Source organism: Adiantum capillus-veneris, chromosome 8 (genome assembly GCF_014529385.1).
Source record: "Adiantum capillus-veneris isolate H3 chromosome 8, ASM1452938v2, whole genome shotgun sequence".
Taxonomy (NCBI): domain Eukaryota; kingdom Viridiplantae; phylum Streptophyta; class Polypodiopsida; order Polypodiales; family Pteridaceae; genus Adiantum; species Adiantum capillus-veneris.
The window spans coordinates 97836686-97855659 of record NC_140938.1 but is presented as its reverse complement, the minus strand read 5'-3'; the positions used below and the strand labels follow the sequence as shown (position 1 = coordinate 97855659).

At 42.7% G+C, this 18974-nt stretch overlaps 1 protein-coding gene across 2 annotated transcripts; it reads left to right on the top strand.

The window, feature by feature from the left end:
• Positions 1-1665: 1665 nt before the first annotated feature.
• Positions 1666-5258, top strand: LOC147452617 (uncharacterized). Of its 2 annotated transcripts, none has more exons than XM_086518255.1 (4): positions 1666-2454; positions 2860-3834; positions 4106-4484; positions 4686-5258. In XM_086518255.1, the coding sequence occupies exons 1-2, from the start codon at positions 1765-1767 to the stop codon at positions 3814-3816; spliced, it is 1647 nt and encodes a 548-aa protein (XP_086374381.1). In that variant the 5' UTR covers positions 1666-1764; the 3' UTR covers positions 3817-3834; positions 4106-4484; positions 4686-5258. The 2 variants fall into 2 exon arrangements, with proteins under 2 accessions (XP_086374381.1, XP_086374380.1); XM_086518254.1 differs by having other exon boundaries at positions 1667-2454; positions 2860-3838.
• Positions 5259-18974: the final 13716 nt, after the last annotated feature.

Below are 18974 nucleotides of genomic sequence, written 5' to 3'. Positions count from 1 at the left end.
CTCGTGGACGTAGCCCACACTGGGTGAACCACGTATATCGTGTGTACTCTCTCTCTCTCTCTACTCTATAATCTCGTGTATATAAATCTGTCTCTCTCCATTAAGTAATCTACTCAATTATCTATTTAGCTACGTCTTATTTCCTAACACTATCCGGGGTACCATGGTGCTTGGGGGAAAACGACATGATATTAACTTGAGACACATTTTTCCCGAACACTAGAGAGGATACTAGACCACTGGTGAGTGGTAGTGTTCGGGAAAAATCATTTTTCCAAGCATACAAATTTCCTTTCCTTTAGTTTTCCAAGAGGAAATCTTAGAAAATTAAGGGTATTTTTTGGGTTTTTACACTATTTTACTCTATTTTGTTGCGGACTTTCTCCTTTTGCCGCTTGCCCTCAACCGGCATTTTTGAAATGGAAACGACTCCCCCCTGCCACGTGGCGTGAGCTGCTTGATCCGGCCAGTGTGCTATGAAACCGGCACGCTCAGCGCGCGCGCGCAAGAGAGAGAGAGAGAGAGAGAGAGAGAGAGAGAGAGAGAGAGACAAGGGTGAGGGTAGATGCCAGGTGGCATCTACCCAACATCTCTCTCTCTCTCTCTCTCTCTCTCTCTCTCTCTCTCTCCCCCCCCCAAAAAAAAAAAAAAACCCCCTGTATGTCTCATCATCTCTTTATAAAGTACCATGTCCCCAGGTTGAAGAGGCCGCTATCGGCATGATACTTATGCAAACAAGATTGCCTACAATAGATTGAAATGATATATTAATGTCTTCAAAAGGCCAAAGTGACCTATGAAACAAAAGAGTTTACAAATGGTCAATCTGATACATCGTCTGTGTAAAAGACACAAAGCTGAAAACTGAAACTGAACTGAGCTAAAGTGAAATGGAATGAAATGAAATGGGATGAAATGAAAGGCTGAGATGTTGGAATCAAGATCCTATCCTATGATATTCAACATCGGTCTTTGGCGAAGCTCATCAATGTCCTCCTCAGTGAGTACTCAGACTGGGCTTCTCCCATGTTGTGCCAGAATAGTCCGGACCCTCTGATGCAGCTTCCACCGATGTCTCGATGACCCTCGCACTCGTGGGCGTCTAGATCTCCCAAGCTCAATGGCCCTGTCAATCAATGTACCTCTGGTACAGGTGGACTCTGAAGTCTGCTGTGATGCCTGCTCATTTGAATGCCACGTATGTAGTCTAAAGAAATCAGTGATCTCCCTCTGTGAGTGTCTCCTATTGTCTGGTCTCCTAGAGAGGCTCTCCCTATGTCTGCGGAGCTCCATCAAAAATAGTCCAAGGCTTAAGAGGGGCCATGCCGCCGCCAAAGGCGGGCCGTTTTATACTAGTTTTCTTTAAAACAATTTCCTCTTAAAGTGGAAGCCTCGAGGCCGAGATTTTTCTTTCGAGCTTCTTTTTTGTTGACTAAAAAGAGCTTTTTGTCGTCAATTGTGGTAGATATCTACACCTACTGGGCCCTGGGACACGCCTCCAAGCTCTAGGGAATCTAATGAACGGCTCAGAAATTGCCACGAAGCTGATTTCCTCTGGAGCTCCGATGCGATCTAATTATCCGAACGAATGAGCGACACATGTAAAAATCCCACGTGGGCGCTCACTTTACCATCTAGAAGTGGAAGGCGATTCGGCGAAGTTTCTAGAGAGATGCTCGGTGCCTTCTTAGCTTAACACACTACCACGCTCAATACCATCCCCGGGTTTCTGAGTCTCTCTCTGATCTTTCATCTCTGCGTTTTATGGCGAATCGTTTCCCCTCTAGGACTTCGTCTTCGAACCAGGCCTCTGACGACCCTTCTTCAGGCTCTGATCCCGCCGCCTCTTCGCAGCAGCCTGTCCCTTGGGCCACTGGAGCGTGCGATAGTTTTAACAGGGCTGTTGAATCAGGAGGTGTGTGCCAGCACGAGCACAGAGCTACGAATGGCCATCCTGAGTGGGTGCCAGTACGAGCACAGAGCCACGAATGGTTATCCTCTCCCTCTGCTACTACAATGCCCTATGCGCCAGGCTCCTATGTCAAGGAGGAAATGGGTGTGGAAACAGAGCCGGCATTGGGACCTGCAAGCCCGGCACCTGCTGTGGGCTATCACTGGGCATCTGCATCTGTAATCGAGGGCTCCTTTTCTGCTAACACACCCTTTGCCGCAATACCTGGAGATGGTACTCATCTGAAAGAAGAAGTGGCTGTGGCGTCATCAGGGGAGCTTGGTCTGCATCCCAATGGAAGTGCTGGAGCCTCCATGCCTCCCCCTTTCCTGATGAAGACATTCGACATGGTTGAGGACCCATCCTGCAACCATATTGTTTCTTGGGGGCCTGCCAACAATAGTTTCGTTGTTTGGGACCCACATGCATTCTCTCGCGAGCTGCTACCTCGCTTCTTCAAGCACAACAATTTTTCCAGCTTCGTGCGGCAGCTCAACACTTACGTAAGTGTCTTGTCCATGATGTCGTTCTTGCTCATTTATGGGAATTTACATGGATCTTGTTTTCTGACGCCTCCTTTTCGTCTAACTCTTGATTATGTGTAAGCAATTGGTGTTACTTTGTGATTGGCATTTTTCTGTGAGCAATTAACAGGAATGTAATTAGTATATATCATTGCCTCGTTGTTGTGTGTGATTTTTCCTGGTCATCACCCTGTTTTGTTCCCTCGGTAACTATGCTCTCTCTGTCTCTCTCCCTTTCTCCTCTTAATTGCTCACATTTTTTGATGTAGTGGATTGGAATAGGTGAGTACCTGAGCGATTTGCATCCACATCAAGTAGCTGTTTCAAAAGGTTGAAGAAAGCTGTGCTGATGTAAGTTGTCAAAACATCCATCTAAATATGCAGGGTTTTAGAAAGGTAGATTCCAACCGATGGGAGTTTGCAAATGAGGGCTTTCTGAGGGGTCAGAAGTTTCTACTGAAAGGTATACAGAGGCGAAAACCTGTGCCGACCTCTCAGCAGCAGATATTGCTGTCCGCAGGCGGGCCCTGTTTAGAAGTGGGGAAATATGGAGGCTTGCAAGGAGAAATGGATGGTCTCAGGAGGGATAAAAACTTGCTCATGTCCGAAGTGGTCAGGCTTCGCCAGCAACAGCAATCCACTCAACAAGAGATTTCCATGCTTTCTCAACGCCTTCTCAAAACGGAGAAAAAACAGCAGCAATTGATGGCCTTCCTCGCCAAAGCAATGCAAAACCCTTCCTTTGTTGCCCAGCTCATACAGAAAAATGAGCAGACGAAGCAGTTGGAGAGCATTACAAGGAAGCGACGCTTACCTAGTGCTGGGTCCAGCAATGTGCAGAAAGCTGTTTCTTCTCCTAGTGAGGATCAAGAGGATGGTACGCATCCAGATGTGAATGAAGAATTGCAAGCTTTGCTCTATGAGATGGCTCAAGACCAGTATATTGAGGATGCAACCCAGCGAGTATCTCCTGGCATGCAAGATGGGCGGGAGCAGTCCTTGCCAGAGGGCTCCCAGCTAGAAAGTGTGAAAGGGAATTGGCCTTCACAAAATGCTGGCAAATTTGAGGTTCCTGATACTTTTCAAGAAATCAGTAGTGAGTCTTTCGAACATAGTGACAGTGACGCATTTTGGCAACAACTCATTGATGTGCAGTGCAGCATGGTAGCCACCAACGCAGCTAATGGTGGGGAACTGACTGCTTCCATGGGCAGCGGCAGCAACAATCTGCCCTCGTCTGCATCTTTACTTGAAAGCAATTTGAAGTGGGAGTCTTCCAAGCCAGACGTTGATGACTTAACCAAACAAATGGGTCATTTGGGATCAAGCCCTAGACAGTAGATGAATGCATAGTAACAAGTAGGTAAGTAACCCTGAAGCATGCATTGGGATGAAAGACTAAAACATGTTAATAGTGACTTTGGAATTAAAACTTAGAGCAGACATGAAAAATGTTGAACAATGAGATCAAAAGATTATGTATAAGACTGAATTGAAGCATCCTAGAACCTCAGTAGTTAGTAGCATTATACGATCTGAAACATAAAACAGTTCTTTAGTGAGATCATCTTTGTTATTTTCTACACAAGTTTTTGTATTTTAAATTGCACAGGTGATTGTGTGCATGCAGGTAATTGGAAGATAAACAGAGTCGGGATTCTCTGTTTTTGGGCTTGGATTTTCCCATTTTGAAATGACTGACCAATGTACAAGGAGTTTACTTAAGAAATTTTGAATTTTGGTGCAGCGGGAAGCCCCGAGAAGCGGCCACGTTGCTGCGGTTTTACTCCTTTTGGGTGTAGTTCTGTCCTTTAGTATTCTTGAATATTGGTTTAAATGCCTACTACTGAAGGTCTGCAAGTACGTGACATCTAAAGGTAAGGGATGTCTAAAATGCGGCATTTTGCAGAGATGGATATTATCAGCAGGAAGCTGGATGGTGCACTTGGGAATCGATGTTTTGTAGCTAATGGTTTTTGGTGCATATGCAGCAGAGTGCTACACTGAAGGTTTGTCTCTACTATTGTCTATTTTGCATAAAAGTCTATAATTCAATTGACCCAGACAAAGAGTCTTACAAAGATGGTTGAACATGAAAGGTGGTCGGCGTCTCTGTAAGGGAAAAATGATTAGATTTGTTAATGTAGCCTGATGTGATATGGGTTGTCATGTGCAGTATCTGACAAATACTGATTCTTTGAGAATTGCAGGATAGTGTAATGGAGCCATCCACCGCATGTTGGTTGTGCATATGCCTTTTCGAAAAGCTTACACTCCCTGATGTCCAAACTAGCTGCAATTGAGATGGCAGCCTCCTCCTGAGATCGGATCACATAATCTTTTTGATAGGTCAAATAAATTCCCTGATGTCCAAACGAGCTGCAATTGAGATGGCGGTCTCCTGCTTCGGATCACATAATATTACTCCAACATAGCCATGTCCCTCACATTGGCTTGTCAGTATTGCCATGTCCCTCACATTGGCTTGTCAGTTCAAGGATGGAAAAACTTCTTGCAGAGTATCCCAATGAAACCATCCATTGCGCAATCTTGCTCAGGTGCTGTCTTGGCAGGAGCATATATTTTGAGGATCTCAAAACTCCTTTTTGTCAAGCCGACTGTTTTTTTGCAGAAGGATTCTTATGAGTTCCATTTCAGTGTCTAATGTGCAGCATTTGTGATATTGTAATATGTCATTTTGCAAATTCTGACGATTACTGGATAATCTAAGTCACTGAGGGCAGTGTGGTTTTTTGGTTATTATAATATTAATTTGTTCTCCAGGGTGTTGAATTCCAATTTCTTATGTGCATTTATTGTATTATTATATAGTCTTTACAATGTTCTATTGAAAATTTTATTGCAGCACATGTGGGCAGCAAAGTCGCGGCCATACTCGTGCAGTTAGCAGAATGATACCAATACAGAAAATTACTTCCACACATGGAGTTGACAGCTATGTGGCAGCAGTACTCATGCGGTTAGCAGAATGATTTCAATAAGGAAAATTGCTTCCTCATGGAATTGACACTGTCTTTTTGGTGAAGAGAAAATATAATGAGAAAATCTTCCAATAGAGACATGATCTTCTTCCAAAACATAGGGAATAACCCATTGCCACTCTCTTTTCTGTCACTTCAACGCAGTAGTTACTCTCCTGCTAGGGGTTCTCTTAAAAGGATGTGCTCTCCTGTCTTCTTCTGTCTCCTCTGTTCACTCCAGCCTTGCAACCTGCATCTCCTTTCTCAAACCTCTTTGCGTCTCCAAAGTTGCTTCTTACAGGGTTTGAATTTACACTTAGAGCTCTTTGAAGAAAGTCATTGTCCTTTCATTAGGGTAGAGGAGCCAGTATAGAGACGACTAACTTCATGCTAGCAATTCTCTGGCTTTGCTACCTTGTTTGCAGAGAGGAGGTGCAAAACGTAGCGCCCTACCTCATCTACCTGTAGCAGTGGCACCAAGCCTAGCGATGGCCAACAGTGCGAGCACAAGTCGTCGTCGACAATCGTGTGTTACAAAAGTGCGTACCAGAAGAGAGACGCACCTTGCGTGAGAAGGAAAAATTTCAGACAGCAAAATTCGAACTCTCGATTCGGCCAATGGCAATCGAACATGTTCCCGTTAAGCTGTCTCTCTTTAGGTGCAAGAGAGTCAACTTTAATATATATTCAAACGTTCTCAGGGGGTAGGACCATCCCCGCTTTGGGGCTCTGTTACTTACTGGCACCTCTACCCTAGGGTTGATTAGAGAGCTGCCAATAGACCTTGTAAACGTGCGCTTGAGGGGTCTTGCTCACTCTTACCAATGGTTTCGAATGGTCCATCCCAGATATTTTCTCAAGCTCACTATGTGCTTGCATAGAAAAAGTCACACCCTCTCTTTTGTTTCTGTATCCTCACATTTGAACGCTCTACACATCTATGTAATGCATGAATGGTATATTTGTACATACCCAGTGTGTATGTACACATGTATGTACCCATGTGTATGTGTATGTGTATGTGTGTGTGTGTGTGTGTAGGGTGGAGGGGCAAGTAAGGGTACATTTAACTTGCGCACAGAAGATCTCCTCACTCCATGGCCAATTTTGGGTTGCAAGGGGCTCAAAAGATGCGCATCGCATAGGGCTTTCAAATGACATAGGTGGCTCCAAAGCTACCTCTACGCAAAACATTTGCGACAAGTTGGCATGACATTCAATGCAAAAACCGATCATCAAGACATTTGAGACGACGAGGCGCCAAAACAAGGATGCATTCAATCCGGGTTTGAACCAGGTTTTCAGCGAATGGCATGACCCCACATCAGCTCGCCCAAGCCAACCCGAACGTCACTGTGCTTGTTTTGGGGGTTGTCGTGTGTTATTATTGGCACCCGTCTCGCTATTGGCCCCTCTACCCTATCTAGCTTTATACATCTTCCCGCGACATACGTCACATTTTTTGTATATCCTTCACCACTCCCACCTCTCTCTCTTTATAACTCTTCGTTGGCTAGATCTTAAAGGTCTCTTGGGATAGTTTCCTACGTCGTTAAAACTTTCTTCTTCTCGGGTGTGTGCGCACGAAAATAAAAAGAGGAAAATGGTACAACCTTTCTATCACCCAAGTGTGGTAGATTGGTTATACCATTTCCCTCTTGAATAACAAGCGTTGGCTAGATCTTTAAGGTCTCTCGGGATAGTTTCTTAGGATGTTTAAACTCTCTTCTTCTCGGGTGTGTGAGCGCGTTAATAGAAAGAGGAAAATGGTATAACCTTTCTACCACTCAAGTGTGGCAAATTGGTTATGCCATTTCCCTCTTGAATAACAGGTCTTGAGTTCAACTCCTCGTTTGTTAGATCTTTAAGGTCTCTTGGAATAGTTTCCTTTGATGTTAAAACTCTCTCTCTCTCTCTCTCTCTCTCTCTCTCACACACACACACACACACACACACACAAACACACACGTGCGCCCCCCCCCCCCCCCCCCCCCCCCTCCTCTCTCTCTGTCTCTCTCTCTTTCTTGTATCGCATGGGTCATGTCCTCTAAAAAACGCTAATTTGACATTGTGTGTGTGTGTGTGTGTGAGTGTGTTTTTGTGGGTTGGGGGGATATATTCTATATAAAGGTTTTAGAATGCGGTAATCAAATAGGTTTATGAGGAGCTCTATAGTAAAGAATACTAGAGACATAGGGCCCTCATGTAGCAATGGTGTATTATTAGATGAAGCAATCATGTTGAATTGATCCACACGATTGCCTACGTGACGCAATCAGCAACCGGGGGCGCCCGTACACATAAAAGGGGAACCCCCCCCCCCCCCCCCCCCGCCCCCGACCCCCCGAAGGTGTGGGCTTATTATCTTAGGCAATTGCATGCAATGCAACGAGCTGCGTTTAGCTTAGTGGTGGAGAACTCTACTCACAACGCATCCGTGTAGGTTTAAGCCCCGTGCATGAATGAACATCTTTTTGGTGATTAAACAACTTTTTTTTTTTTGAGCATTTCGCTCGCCTTGGAAAAAATTAAGGCATAAAATGTGACCGACAACTGGCTGGAGGTTCAAACCCCGTGCATGAATAAACATCTTTTTGGTGATTAAACACCTTTTTAATTTGAGCATTTCGCTCGCCGTGGAAGAAACTAAGGCATAAAATGTGACCGACAACGCACCATGTGGCAAACTCTAGAGGGTGCCACATCCTCTAGAGTCCAAAATTTAGACAGAGCCGAACTATCCCAAGAGAAAAAAAAGATCTATCCAATGAATATTGAACTTTAGACCTCTAATTAATTTTGAAGAGAAAACTGGCATTACCAACCTACCACTTTGGGTGATAAAGTCATTCTAAATTCCTCTTATTCAGAGTTTACCTGTAATGCACGCAACACAAACCAAGCCTTAACAAAAAGAAAAAAAAAATCTAATAAGAGAGAAAAAGGACCCACGTAGGACTCTCACTTTTGAAATTAGAATTTCAATGTATATTTTCTGCAAAGCAAGCTGGGATTGAAAAAACACAATGAAGGTTGGTTGTATGTGACTGTTACCACCCAAACTATTTAGTGAGAAGTTATGAACATATCTTTTTTAATAAAAGCCGTCCGAAGCTTCGCCTTAGACTAGTTTTACGGGATTGCGCCCACTCACCCACACCCTCATGAGAAGATTCTCATGTAGGAAAACGGAGTTTTTTTCGGTGTTTTTCATACCATGCATAACATCATGAGCTTCTGCTCGAGAGGCACCACATACCTAGCTAGATAGGATTGGGGGCAGGGAACCACCGGGCAAAGAGTACCATAGTAAGACTATATACGTGCACAACGAGTACCATAGTAAGACTATTATTAAGCTCCATGCCAAGGGTGGAGCAAGGAGCCTTGATGGCCACAAGGACAAGTCAATTACGAGGGATCATATCAACAATACTGAGATAGGTAGTACATGCTTTGCTAATGATTGTTGTAGAAAACATAGACAATCAAATTTCAAGGCATCGTAGCCTCCTACCCACTCTAGCCTCTGGCACCCTTGATGCACTTCTGTCTCTCTCAGTATACATAGTCAGTGGAATGAGCCTCTTGTCCACCGACAATTTGGTTCAGGATTGTGCAAGCCTCTTTTTGGGCCACATGGCTTATGTGAATTTCCTTCTTCATAATAGAGTAGTATAAAGGGAAAAATACCAAAATACCCCTCTAATTTGTGGAAATTCCCAAAATACCCCTCAAATTTCAAAATTTCCCAAAACACCCCCAATATTTTGTCATAAATTCCCAAAATGCCCTTCAAATTTTCCAAAATTCCCAAAATACCCCTTGTTGTGAAACTAAATTTCTCCAAAGATTAAAAAATTTGTAGCTTTTCATAAGAAGACTCATTGCTTATCAATTTAGGATGCTAAATTCAGAATTTGAGTCAATTATGTAGGCTTTGGAGATGGATTGGTTCATTATCTTTAGACATAATTGCCTTTTTCTGCGAGGTAATTTGTGGCGAATTACATGTTAAGCATGCAAAAATGGATGTCAATCATAAAAAAGGAATAATGATTAAAAAATCTTGAACAATCCAACCAAAATAGAAACATGGGTATTTTGGGAATTGTCAGGGGTATTTTGGTAATTTTCCCTAGTATAAATGATGAAAAATGGAGGGCCATTCACCTAAGGCATGGTTCAGACTCCCTAGAACAAGAATAAACTTGAGGGTACACCTACATGTTGGCATCAAACCATTCGTTGAAAAAGAGAGTTAGATTCTTTGGACACATCATATACTCGACTGTCCTCTACCCCTTGGACGAGAAGCTATTGTAGGAACTTTTCAGAGAGCTTTCACACGATAGTTTGGGCAAAGCTTTGCGACGCTCAAAAAAGAAAATTAACGCTAAAAAAATTGCATTGTGCTTGCAAGGTCTTGCATGCTACCTCATAGCACATACTAACTCATTTTTCTAACTCTATTAGCCCGAATCTTCGCGAATACTTTCAAGATTTCTTGCATTCTTCACAATCTACAGTAAAATTTTCATGCAAGAGATGGATCCGAACTACATACATCACAAGCAGTGGCCTTTGACATTCTACACTAATCACCATGCCCATGCCTTTATCGGTGCCAATCCCATGATGCTTGGAGTAATTGAGCTATATTGAGAAGAATTTTTGCAAAGGAATAATGTGTTTATATGATTTTGGGTTTATGTCCTCAAGGTGAACTTTAAAGGCCCCCTACTTCTTGTCACAAGCAAAAGAGTTCATTATTGAATGTAAGTGAGAGAATGGACAGGTATTTTCCCACCTTGGGTGTGAGGTTAAGGGTCCTAGGCACAGCTTGGGCAAGGGGTTAAGAGCCCACCTGGCTTGGGAAAGGGACTTGTAGTAGAAAGAAGCTATATAAGTGCATGATGGGTTGGAAGTACAAGCCATTCCCTATGTCCTTTCATTGGTCTCATAGGGCTAGTCCATTTTGGAGAGAAGGGGTCATCAAGTCTTTTTTCCAAAAGGGGTGAAAAAGTTCCAGTTTAGATGTGCCTGAAGGAAAAGAAGAGGAGGAGGAGAGAAGTCAATGAGGGGTGTGGTGACAAATCTACATGAGAGGGGGCTTGCAAAGAGGGAGCACCCGCTCGCCCTCCACCAAATCAGAAGCAAGAGTTCATCCGTCGGAGGAAGAACTCGACACATGATTACTACCATCTAAAACACTCACAAATCACCGTCTCATCTTCTCTCTTTCTCTTTCTTCCTGAGGGCTAGATCGATTGCATTGCCACCATGACTTTGCTTTCACATCTTCTCAAGAAATTGGGTGCCCAAGTGTGTCAAGGGCCACATCTCACAAAAGCTTGAAGGTTCATAGCCTTAGAGGGATTTGGGTGTTTGAACCTCGACATCGAACCCGGGTTTCACATCGGACTGGTACAATCCAAGTCAATGAATCAATCGTAGAATTTGTAAGATTTAACTACTCGAGCAAGATTTCGAGCTTGGGAAGCAAAGCAAAGGCACTCAAGCTGTCAAAAATGGTTCCAACGAAACAAAGGTGATTTGAAATTCATGGTTACAAGCTAGATCAACCAGTCTTACTTTCCTTGTGTGGTATGACCCATTTTTGCTAGTGTTTGGCATCCTCAATCCTATGTCTTCAAACCAAGGTGGATCAAATTGTGTCCCATTTGGCTTCTTGTTGATCTATTGGTCATCGTGAGCACATGGTGCATCAACACCAATTCCACCTACAGGGTCTCAAGGAGTTCCACCTATGGGTTGGCAACATCAAGGGACACAAGGAGTTCTCGTGGTGCTCAAGAAGTTCCTTTTGCGGTTGCTGCTAATGCATTACTAAAGGGTATGCCTACCTCTTCTTCCATAGATGATGTTGGCAAAAAGCTTAAGAACATGACACCACCACTTTATAAGCGGGAAGAGAGCGAGTGGAGTGCGGACTATGTGAATACCTTTCTCCATAAGCAGAGTGGTATTCATACATCCTCTAGAAGATGAAAAAAGGGTAGAACCTTCAATCCTCTCTTTGAAGGGCCAGGCTTGCAAATGGTGCCTGAGTCTCGAAGAGCCTCATAAGCCAACCAGTTGGGAATCTTTGGAGAGTACATTTCACAATAAAGTTTCTTTCGTAAAAATGAGAAAATCAAAATTGGGATGTTTATGGTATGTGTGCAATGGATAATCTCAAACTTACTCATTACATAGCCAATTATCGAAACATTGTCCCAAAGCAAGAAGGTATCAATGAGTTTCATAAGGTGTGGAGTTTTATTTGTGGTTTTGATATAGAGTATTAAGCTAAGGTCAAAACCCACCGTCCAAAAGATTTGACTGAAATTGATGATATGTGCGTAAACACTTGCGCTAGCATATGTACAGTCACTTGTATCTGAAACAAAATAAATCATTTACTCCCACGGGAGAATCCTCTTTGAAATCCATGGGCCTCAAGAACCACTCTCAAACGAAGGGTTTGAGAGAGTCAAGAAAGAGTAGCTTTGCTTCAAATTGTCTTGGCAATCGTGAAACTAAGGATTTTCCACAAGGCAAAGCACAAGGAAAACGTAAGGCCTTGAACATCCTTAGTAGAGCATGACTACATAGTTTAGGTCCTTCTTTAGCCAGAAGCTATGAGTGTCTTCTAATGAAGGAACTTCCTCAATGTAGCACCCCTTCTCTCTCTCTCTCTCTCTCTCTCTCTCTCTCTCTCACTCACTCACAAGAATTCCCTAATATTTTCCCTAAATATTGTCTCTAGGCTTACCACCACAAAATTCAATGAAACATAGCATTGATTTGGTGCTTGGAAATAAACCTATAAGTAAGCCTCCTTACAAATTTAGTCACCCAAAAGCCATGGAAGTAGAACAACACCTTGTTGACTACATAAGCCATCTACTAACATAATATGGCGGAAGGGGGAGCTCTTTACACGTGTCGCAATCTGCGACCTAAAGGCTAAAGTCCAAAACTATAAAAAAAAACCCTTTGCACGCGATAAAGAGGGGGAGGGGGGGGGGGGGGGGGGGGAGAGAGAGGTCGCCGAAGGCGGCCGGTCGTACCAGTGGTTTCATATAACCAAGTTCTTTGCCATAAGAGGCACTTTTTATTGGTCAAGAAGAAAGATAGATCTATATGCATGTGCATAGATTACCATACTTTCAACATAGTGACTGTTAAGAACACGTATTCTCTTCCTAGACTGGACGAGTTATTTGATTAGCTAAAGGGAGCTTGGTATTTTCTCAACGATAAATTTAGCTCCTGCTATCATCAAGCATATACACAATTAGCACATATTCCTAAGACTAGTTTTTGTACAAGAGTTGGGTATAATAAGTTCTTAGGTATGCCTTTGGGGAATTCCAAACTCCGAGCAAACCTTTCCGAGCAATCATAAAAATGAGCAAAACCCAACAAGATACATATAGAACTTAAATCATAAAAACTTGCCCAAGGTGATTGTCGCATCATTCCATCTGCCAATACACTTAATCGTTAATGACCCACCTTGAAGAAATGGAAGAGTGCCACATTTGTTGTGAATGCCAAAGGAAGGCTTTGATATACTACAAAAGCGAAAAAAGAGGCCCTCCACATGTAGCTACACAAGCACACATGCGTTGCCTGTGACCAAAAGGTTCAATGAGTTGGATGCAGTAGCATCCACGGTAATTTGATCAACAGATTCACCATCGTCAGTATTTCTACCTTCTTGACCGTAGGATAATCTGCCATGCCCAGAGGGCTTCAACATCTTCCCCTCCCATTGCATGAGACTCTTACAAGATTGTGACCCCATTATATGCAATAAGTAGGCTCCACTCTTGCAGCTTCCTTTAACATGTCCATTGTCCTCATGCTGCAACCTCTCCACTACCTTGTGGAGTTGTCCCACCCCTATTAGGTTTTTTGCTGTCTTGCAAAATCTGTACAAAGTGAAATCCCAATGTACACTTGCCTGAGCACCCCAAAGGGTACTCCCCTCCAAGGGTGACTAGGTTGTTGGCTGTTACAACGAACAACTTTGACACAACAATGCTGGCTAGGAAAGGCAAATATAGTGTCCCCATATATTGGATTTGGTTGGGCAAGCCTTGTCTATAAGTGATATAGAGTGAAGTAAAGGGATCAACAACTGCAACTCAACCTGCAAGATGGGCGGGATCCGAGATGGTGGATCGTCGCAACAGGGGAGGCAAGACTTTTAAAGACTTTTATACATACGGATATAGTGATGCCTGCTAACCTAGATGGTTAAGGCAGAGTGCCTTGAGGCGGGACATCCAAGGGTTGAAGGGCATTTGTGATGCAAGGAGAGCCCTAATATTTTTGCAAGACTAGGTTTGATCAATGGTAGATTAAACATCCACCATTGATGCCTTCGCTTCACCGTAGCGACGAGGTTGGGCTAGAGACCAGGTCAAATATTGTACTCATTTTCATCAGTGACCAAATAAATGAGTCCACGTCGACATGGACTCTCTCTGAGAATTTCCAAAATCCTCTTTTTGAATTTTCAATGCGAGCTACAAGAGGGGACCCTTACCAACGAGGGCTTCATGGGCAAGGGCCAGGAAGGTGATGACGATCACACGGGTATTGCTAACATGAAGGCTAAAGATGGGGCCGAGGTGATTGCGAAGTCGTTGCATGAAAGCAAGGATTGGGCTAGAACTCTCTCTCTCTCTCTCTCTCTCTCTCTCTCTCTCTCTCTCTCTCTCTCTCTCTCTCTTAAAAAAAAGATTAAAAAAACTCTCTCAATCAAAGAGTCCGCGCGAGTGCAGACCATTACATAGAGTTTTCTTTAGAGAGAGAAATATCAACTCTCTCTCTCTCTCTCTCACACACACACACACACACACATCAACTCTCTCTCTCTCTCTCTCTCTCTCTCACACACACACACACACACACACACATTGATATTTTCTCTCTCTAAAGAAAACTCTATGTAATGGCTCTCTCTCTCTCTCTCTCTCTCTCTCTCTCTCACACACACACACACACACACACACACATTGATATTTTCTCTCTCTAAAGAAAACTCTATGTAATGGTCTGCACTCGCGCGGACTCTTTGATTAAAAAGTTTTAATCAAAGAGTCCGCGCGAGTGCAGACCATTACATAGAGTTTTCTTTAGAGAGAGAAAATATCAATGTGTGTGTGTGTGTGAGAGAGAGAGAGAGAGAGATCACCGACTTTGTCTTCCACAACCACACGCTCGCAGCCGTTACTCTCAAGCTTAAATTACTGAAGCACACATTGGATTTCTGGCAAAGAAGCATTTTCTTCAATAGCATGAACGCCTTTCCTCTCACATTGTGTCTACAATATCGGCTCAAATGTTCCATTTTGCTGACAACGAACTCGCCAGGTTTATCTCCCGCATCCAATGTCACTGGGATGCCCTTGTGCACCCACACCACTAGCTTTCTAGCAACCCCTTCACCTCCACCCTCTTCAATGGAGAGTTCTACGACAGCGGTTCTGCCTCCGCCACCACTGGCCGCCGCCGGTAGTGAGTTGCACGAGAGGGTGGTGTGTAGGAAAACTTGACCCTCACCAAGCTACCCAATAATTACCCTCCTTGGCAGCCTAGCGTCATCTCAATTTTACGAGCGCTCTCTATATTCTCTCTCAGAAAGACATACAATTAAAGGCATCATGTGTTATGATGCAGGATTGAATAGTACTTAGGCCTTTCAACATGGCATGCACCTACCGCAGGCTCACCTCAGCAGCTCCATTTCCTTGTTGCCCTCCGACGCTCTAACCACTAATGTGCGTGTAGTTTCTCTATCTAAGAGTCTTAGAGTCAGTGTCAAAGAAGAAGGCACATTACAATTTTCTCACCAGTTGTCACCTCTGCTAACTTGGTTGAATGTCAACACCGTGCAGAGTAAAACAAAAAAGGACGCGAACTCAATGTATTGCATTGCCTTGCAGGAATCACAATGCTCCGAACCGCCGAAAACCCAGTTTGGAATCTATTCATGTTCCAATGTAATGGCCTGCTGGACATTTGCTTTGTCGCTTTCCTTTGTGAGTCTTCTGATCAAAGGTGTTCTAGCTATATTTGTGGTAGGCAAAAAGGTGGGAGAGAAAGTGGATTCTCCTCTTTCTTTGTTTCTTCCTGTGCTTCTTGCTCTCTCTGCTTTTTAGCCTCCTTCTTTATTATTAGTTTGATGGGTTCAGGCTGGGGTACTTTGTGTATTGTCTTAGGAAATGGATTACCTTCATCTATCCTAGGCGTATGTCTTGGCAAAGGAGCCAATCCTCTTTGGCTGGCCATATATATAAATTCTCTGTAGGAGTCCACGCCGGCGTGGACTCCTTCAGAGAGTTCTTTTCACCTCCCGTGTTTTAGACGGAGGATTTCGGAGATCGTGCTACGTTTCTCTAGCATTCCAGAGATCACGCTATGTTTCTCTCCCATGCACTCCTCTCTCTCTATCTCTATTAAAAAAAACTCTCTGGAGGAGCCCATGCCGACGCGGGCTCGTTCAGAGAGTTTTTTTTTTATAGAGATAGAGAGAGAAAGAGTGAATTCACATGCTTATAATCACCGTCTCAATGCATACATTGGCGCTCATTCCTGCATTAAACAAAATGTGTGTGTGTGTGTGTGTGTGTGTGAGTGTGTGTGTGTGTGTGTGTGTGTGTGTGAGAGAGAGAGAGAGAGAGAGAGAGAGAGAGAGAGAGAGTTCACATACTTCAGTGGTTGCCTATTTGTGCGCAACCGACAACGGACCGTATTATATTCTTGTGAGAACTACGAATAGTTGTGTAATAGTGTCTCCATTTGTGAGAACCTAAAAAAGTATATCACGAGTGTTAATTTACTTGTCGTGGTCTACGATTCCCAATCTGCTGCATCTCCGTGCCTAGGAGGCGTAGGGTCGCAACTAGTTGCACCCTTTTTTTTTCTTAATTTCTCATCTAATTGGCAACCAATTGGGAAATGAGCCTTCATCTGAACTGGCTCAGAGAACTCTGAAAACTCAAAGAGCTCTTTCTAAAAAAAACTCTCTAAAAGAGTCCGTGCCAGCACTCAAAGAGCTCTTTCTAAAAAATATTCTTTGAAAGAGTCTGTGCGGGCACAGACTCTTTTAGAGAGTTTTTAGAGAGAGAGAGAGAGAGAGAGAGAGAGAAAGAAAGAATCCTACAAAGTAGGTTGGTTGTGTTCACGTGTTGACTTGGTTTTCATGAGGGGTAAGACTTAAGTGAGAGAATGCGCAAGCTGAAGAGAAAGTGAAGAAAGATAAGTCAGAGATCAAAGTAGATCTAGTTAGCTCTATCTCTCAAAGTGCAAAGACTTTTTCATGGAGATTATCCAAGTTGGACATTTTGTTGTAAAGACGTTTTGTATCTGTTGAAAACAAATTGCTTATTGTCCCGGTGGTAGTGATATTGTTTCTCTATTTTTAGAGAGAGAGAGAGAGAGAGAGAGAGAGATCTAAGAATCTCCTCTCACTGGTGGATGGACATGGCATATCTTGGTTTGGCAAGTCCCTATGGTCTCCAAAACAATGCATTGTCAATACAATGCAATTCTTTCCCTCATCTAGCTAGCAAGATTTCCATACCACCTTATAGATCTTGAGCAGACACAAGCTCAAAAGAGATTGAATTTTGTTGCAACCAAATTAAGGCCTTCTTGACATCTACTAGTTTTTTTCAAACAATGATCCAAAATGGAAAGGAGCCGCATCTTTAATCTAATTTGTGAAAGAAGTTGTTCAATTGATACATGAAGCGGGATATACGTTGTGAAATTTGGATGCCACCCTCATATTACGAAGGCCAAAGTTGAGTCCACATAAGGAGGCCATAAAGTTGAACCTCTGTGAGATGCTTGTCATAGATCCTTTAGTAGTTAATATCAAGGCCAATACCCATGAAAATGTGGATAGCTTAGGATAGATATCATTGCTTCCCACATTGTTGTGTTATCAATGAATAAATAAGCAACAAATGTATAGTGAAGGTTCGTAGGCTTTAATGGCTACAAATGTATAGTAAAGGTTTGTAGGCTTTAATGGTTACTCATGTTTACCAGCTATTTATTGATTAAATAATGATTGAATGAAAGAGAGTGTGACTGACACCATCAGAGACTAGCAATGGTGCTGACATTTATTGTTTGGGTTTAGAGAAAGCTCTCTCTATAGAAGAAGTATACATATACTTGAGCAACTCACTTAATAACTTTGCTCGGTTTTAAGCTTGCTCGGATAAGTTCGCTCGATGTTTGGTAGAGCTCTATGCCTTTTGGTTTAACTAACTCTCCTGCCACTTTCATGACCAGGATGGATGATATGTCATGACTATACTTAGGAAATTATTTTATTGTTTTAGAGTGCTATTAAAGAAGAGCACTTATAACACCTCCAATTTTTATGACAAACCAATCAATGGTATGGTTTTAATTGTATGATTATGTTAAGTTAATGGTTTTTATGATAGACCAATTAAAGATATAAGGAAAGGCCTTCACTTGGGGCAAAGAGAAATAATGTAGTTCTAACATGCTTAAGGTAGCTTTAACTACGACACATTGGTTTTGAGAAGACTTTTGCTCCCACTTGTTGTACGACTACCATTCATAGCAATTGTGGATTGGCAGCTCATAATGGTTCAAATGTGCATCATTTGAACATAAAGGTTTTGTTTTTGAATGATGATTTACACATAAGGAAGTATGTGTATTATAGCCTCATGGTTTTTTTTTAAAGGTAGGAAGAATGCATTTTATGGTCTGACACCAGCTCCACATGCTTGGTATGAAAAGATTTGTTCTTATTTTGTTGTACTTGGTTTTCAGAATTTTCCAACTAAGAGCATTTTCTTGTCAAGCATGTAGATGATTTATTTTTGTATCATCGCGTTGTAAGTGGATGATATGTTGCTCACCGGACCCAGTCATAGACATTGATATGCCTCTTTAAAGTTATGCATCTTATGTGAACATGCCCGATTTTTAGACTATTTATGTAGTTATTTACTTCATGTTTTTGAGAATTCGTTTTGGCTGGGTCAAAAAACTTTCTATGGGAAGTATATGAGGGCCCCTAGGCCTATCTCTTTGGATCCATCTGGTCAAATTTAATTGGAGAAATCTCAAGCTTAGCTTGTCAATCTCCCTCTATTCTCTATCTCTCTCACTCTTGTGCATGTCTTCTGCTGCGAATGTGTCTCACATCTAGGCTTCCGCATTGGCCCTTTCAAGCTGGTAGCACGACCTACAAAAAATGCATATATGCTAGTAGACACCGACTAATGCACAAAGTTGGTAGAAGCAAAGGATTTTTGAACAAAGAAAGAAGAGGTTCTTGCCAAGGTTCTATGGGAATATCATAACTGCATTTGATTGCCCTATAGAACTGGTTAGTGATCAAGGAACCAAGTTTTTAAATAAAGTGGCTTATAAGTTACTCAAAAATTATTTACTTGTGCAAAAGAAATCAAAAGTTTACTACCCTCAAGCCAATGGGAAAGC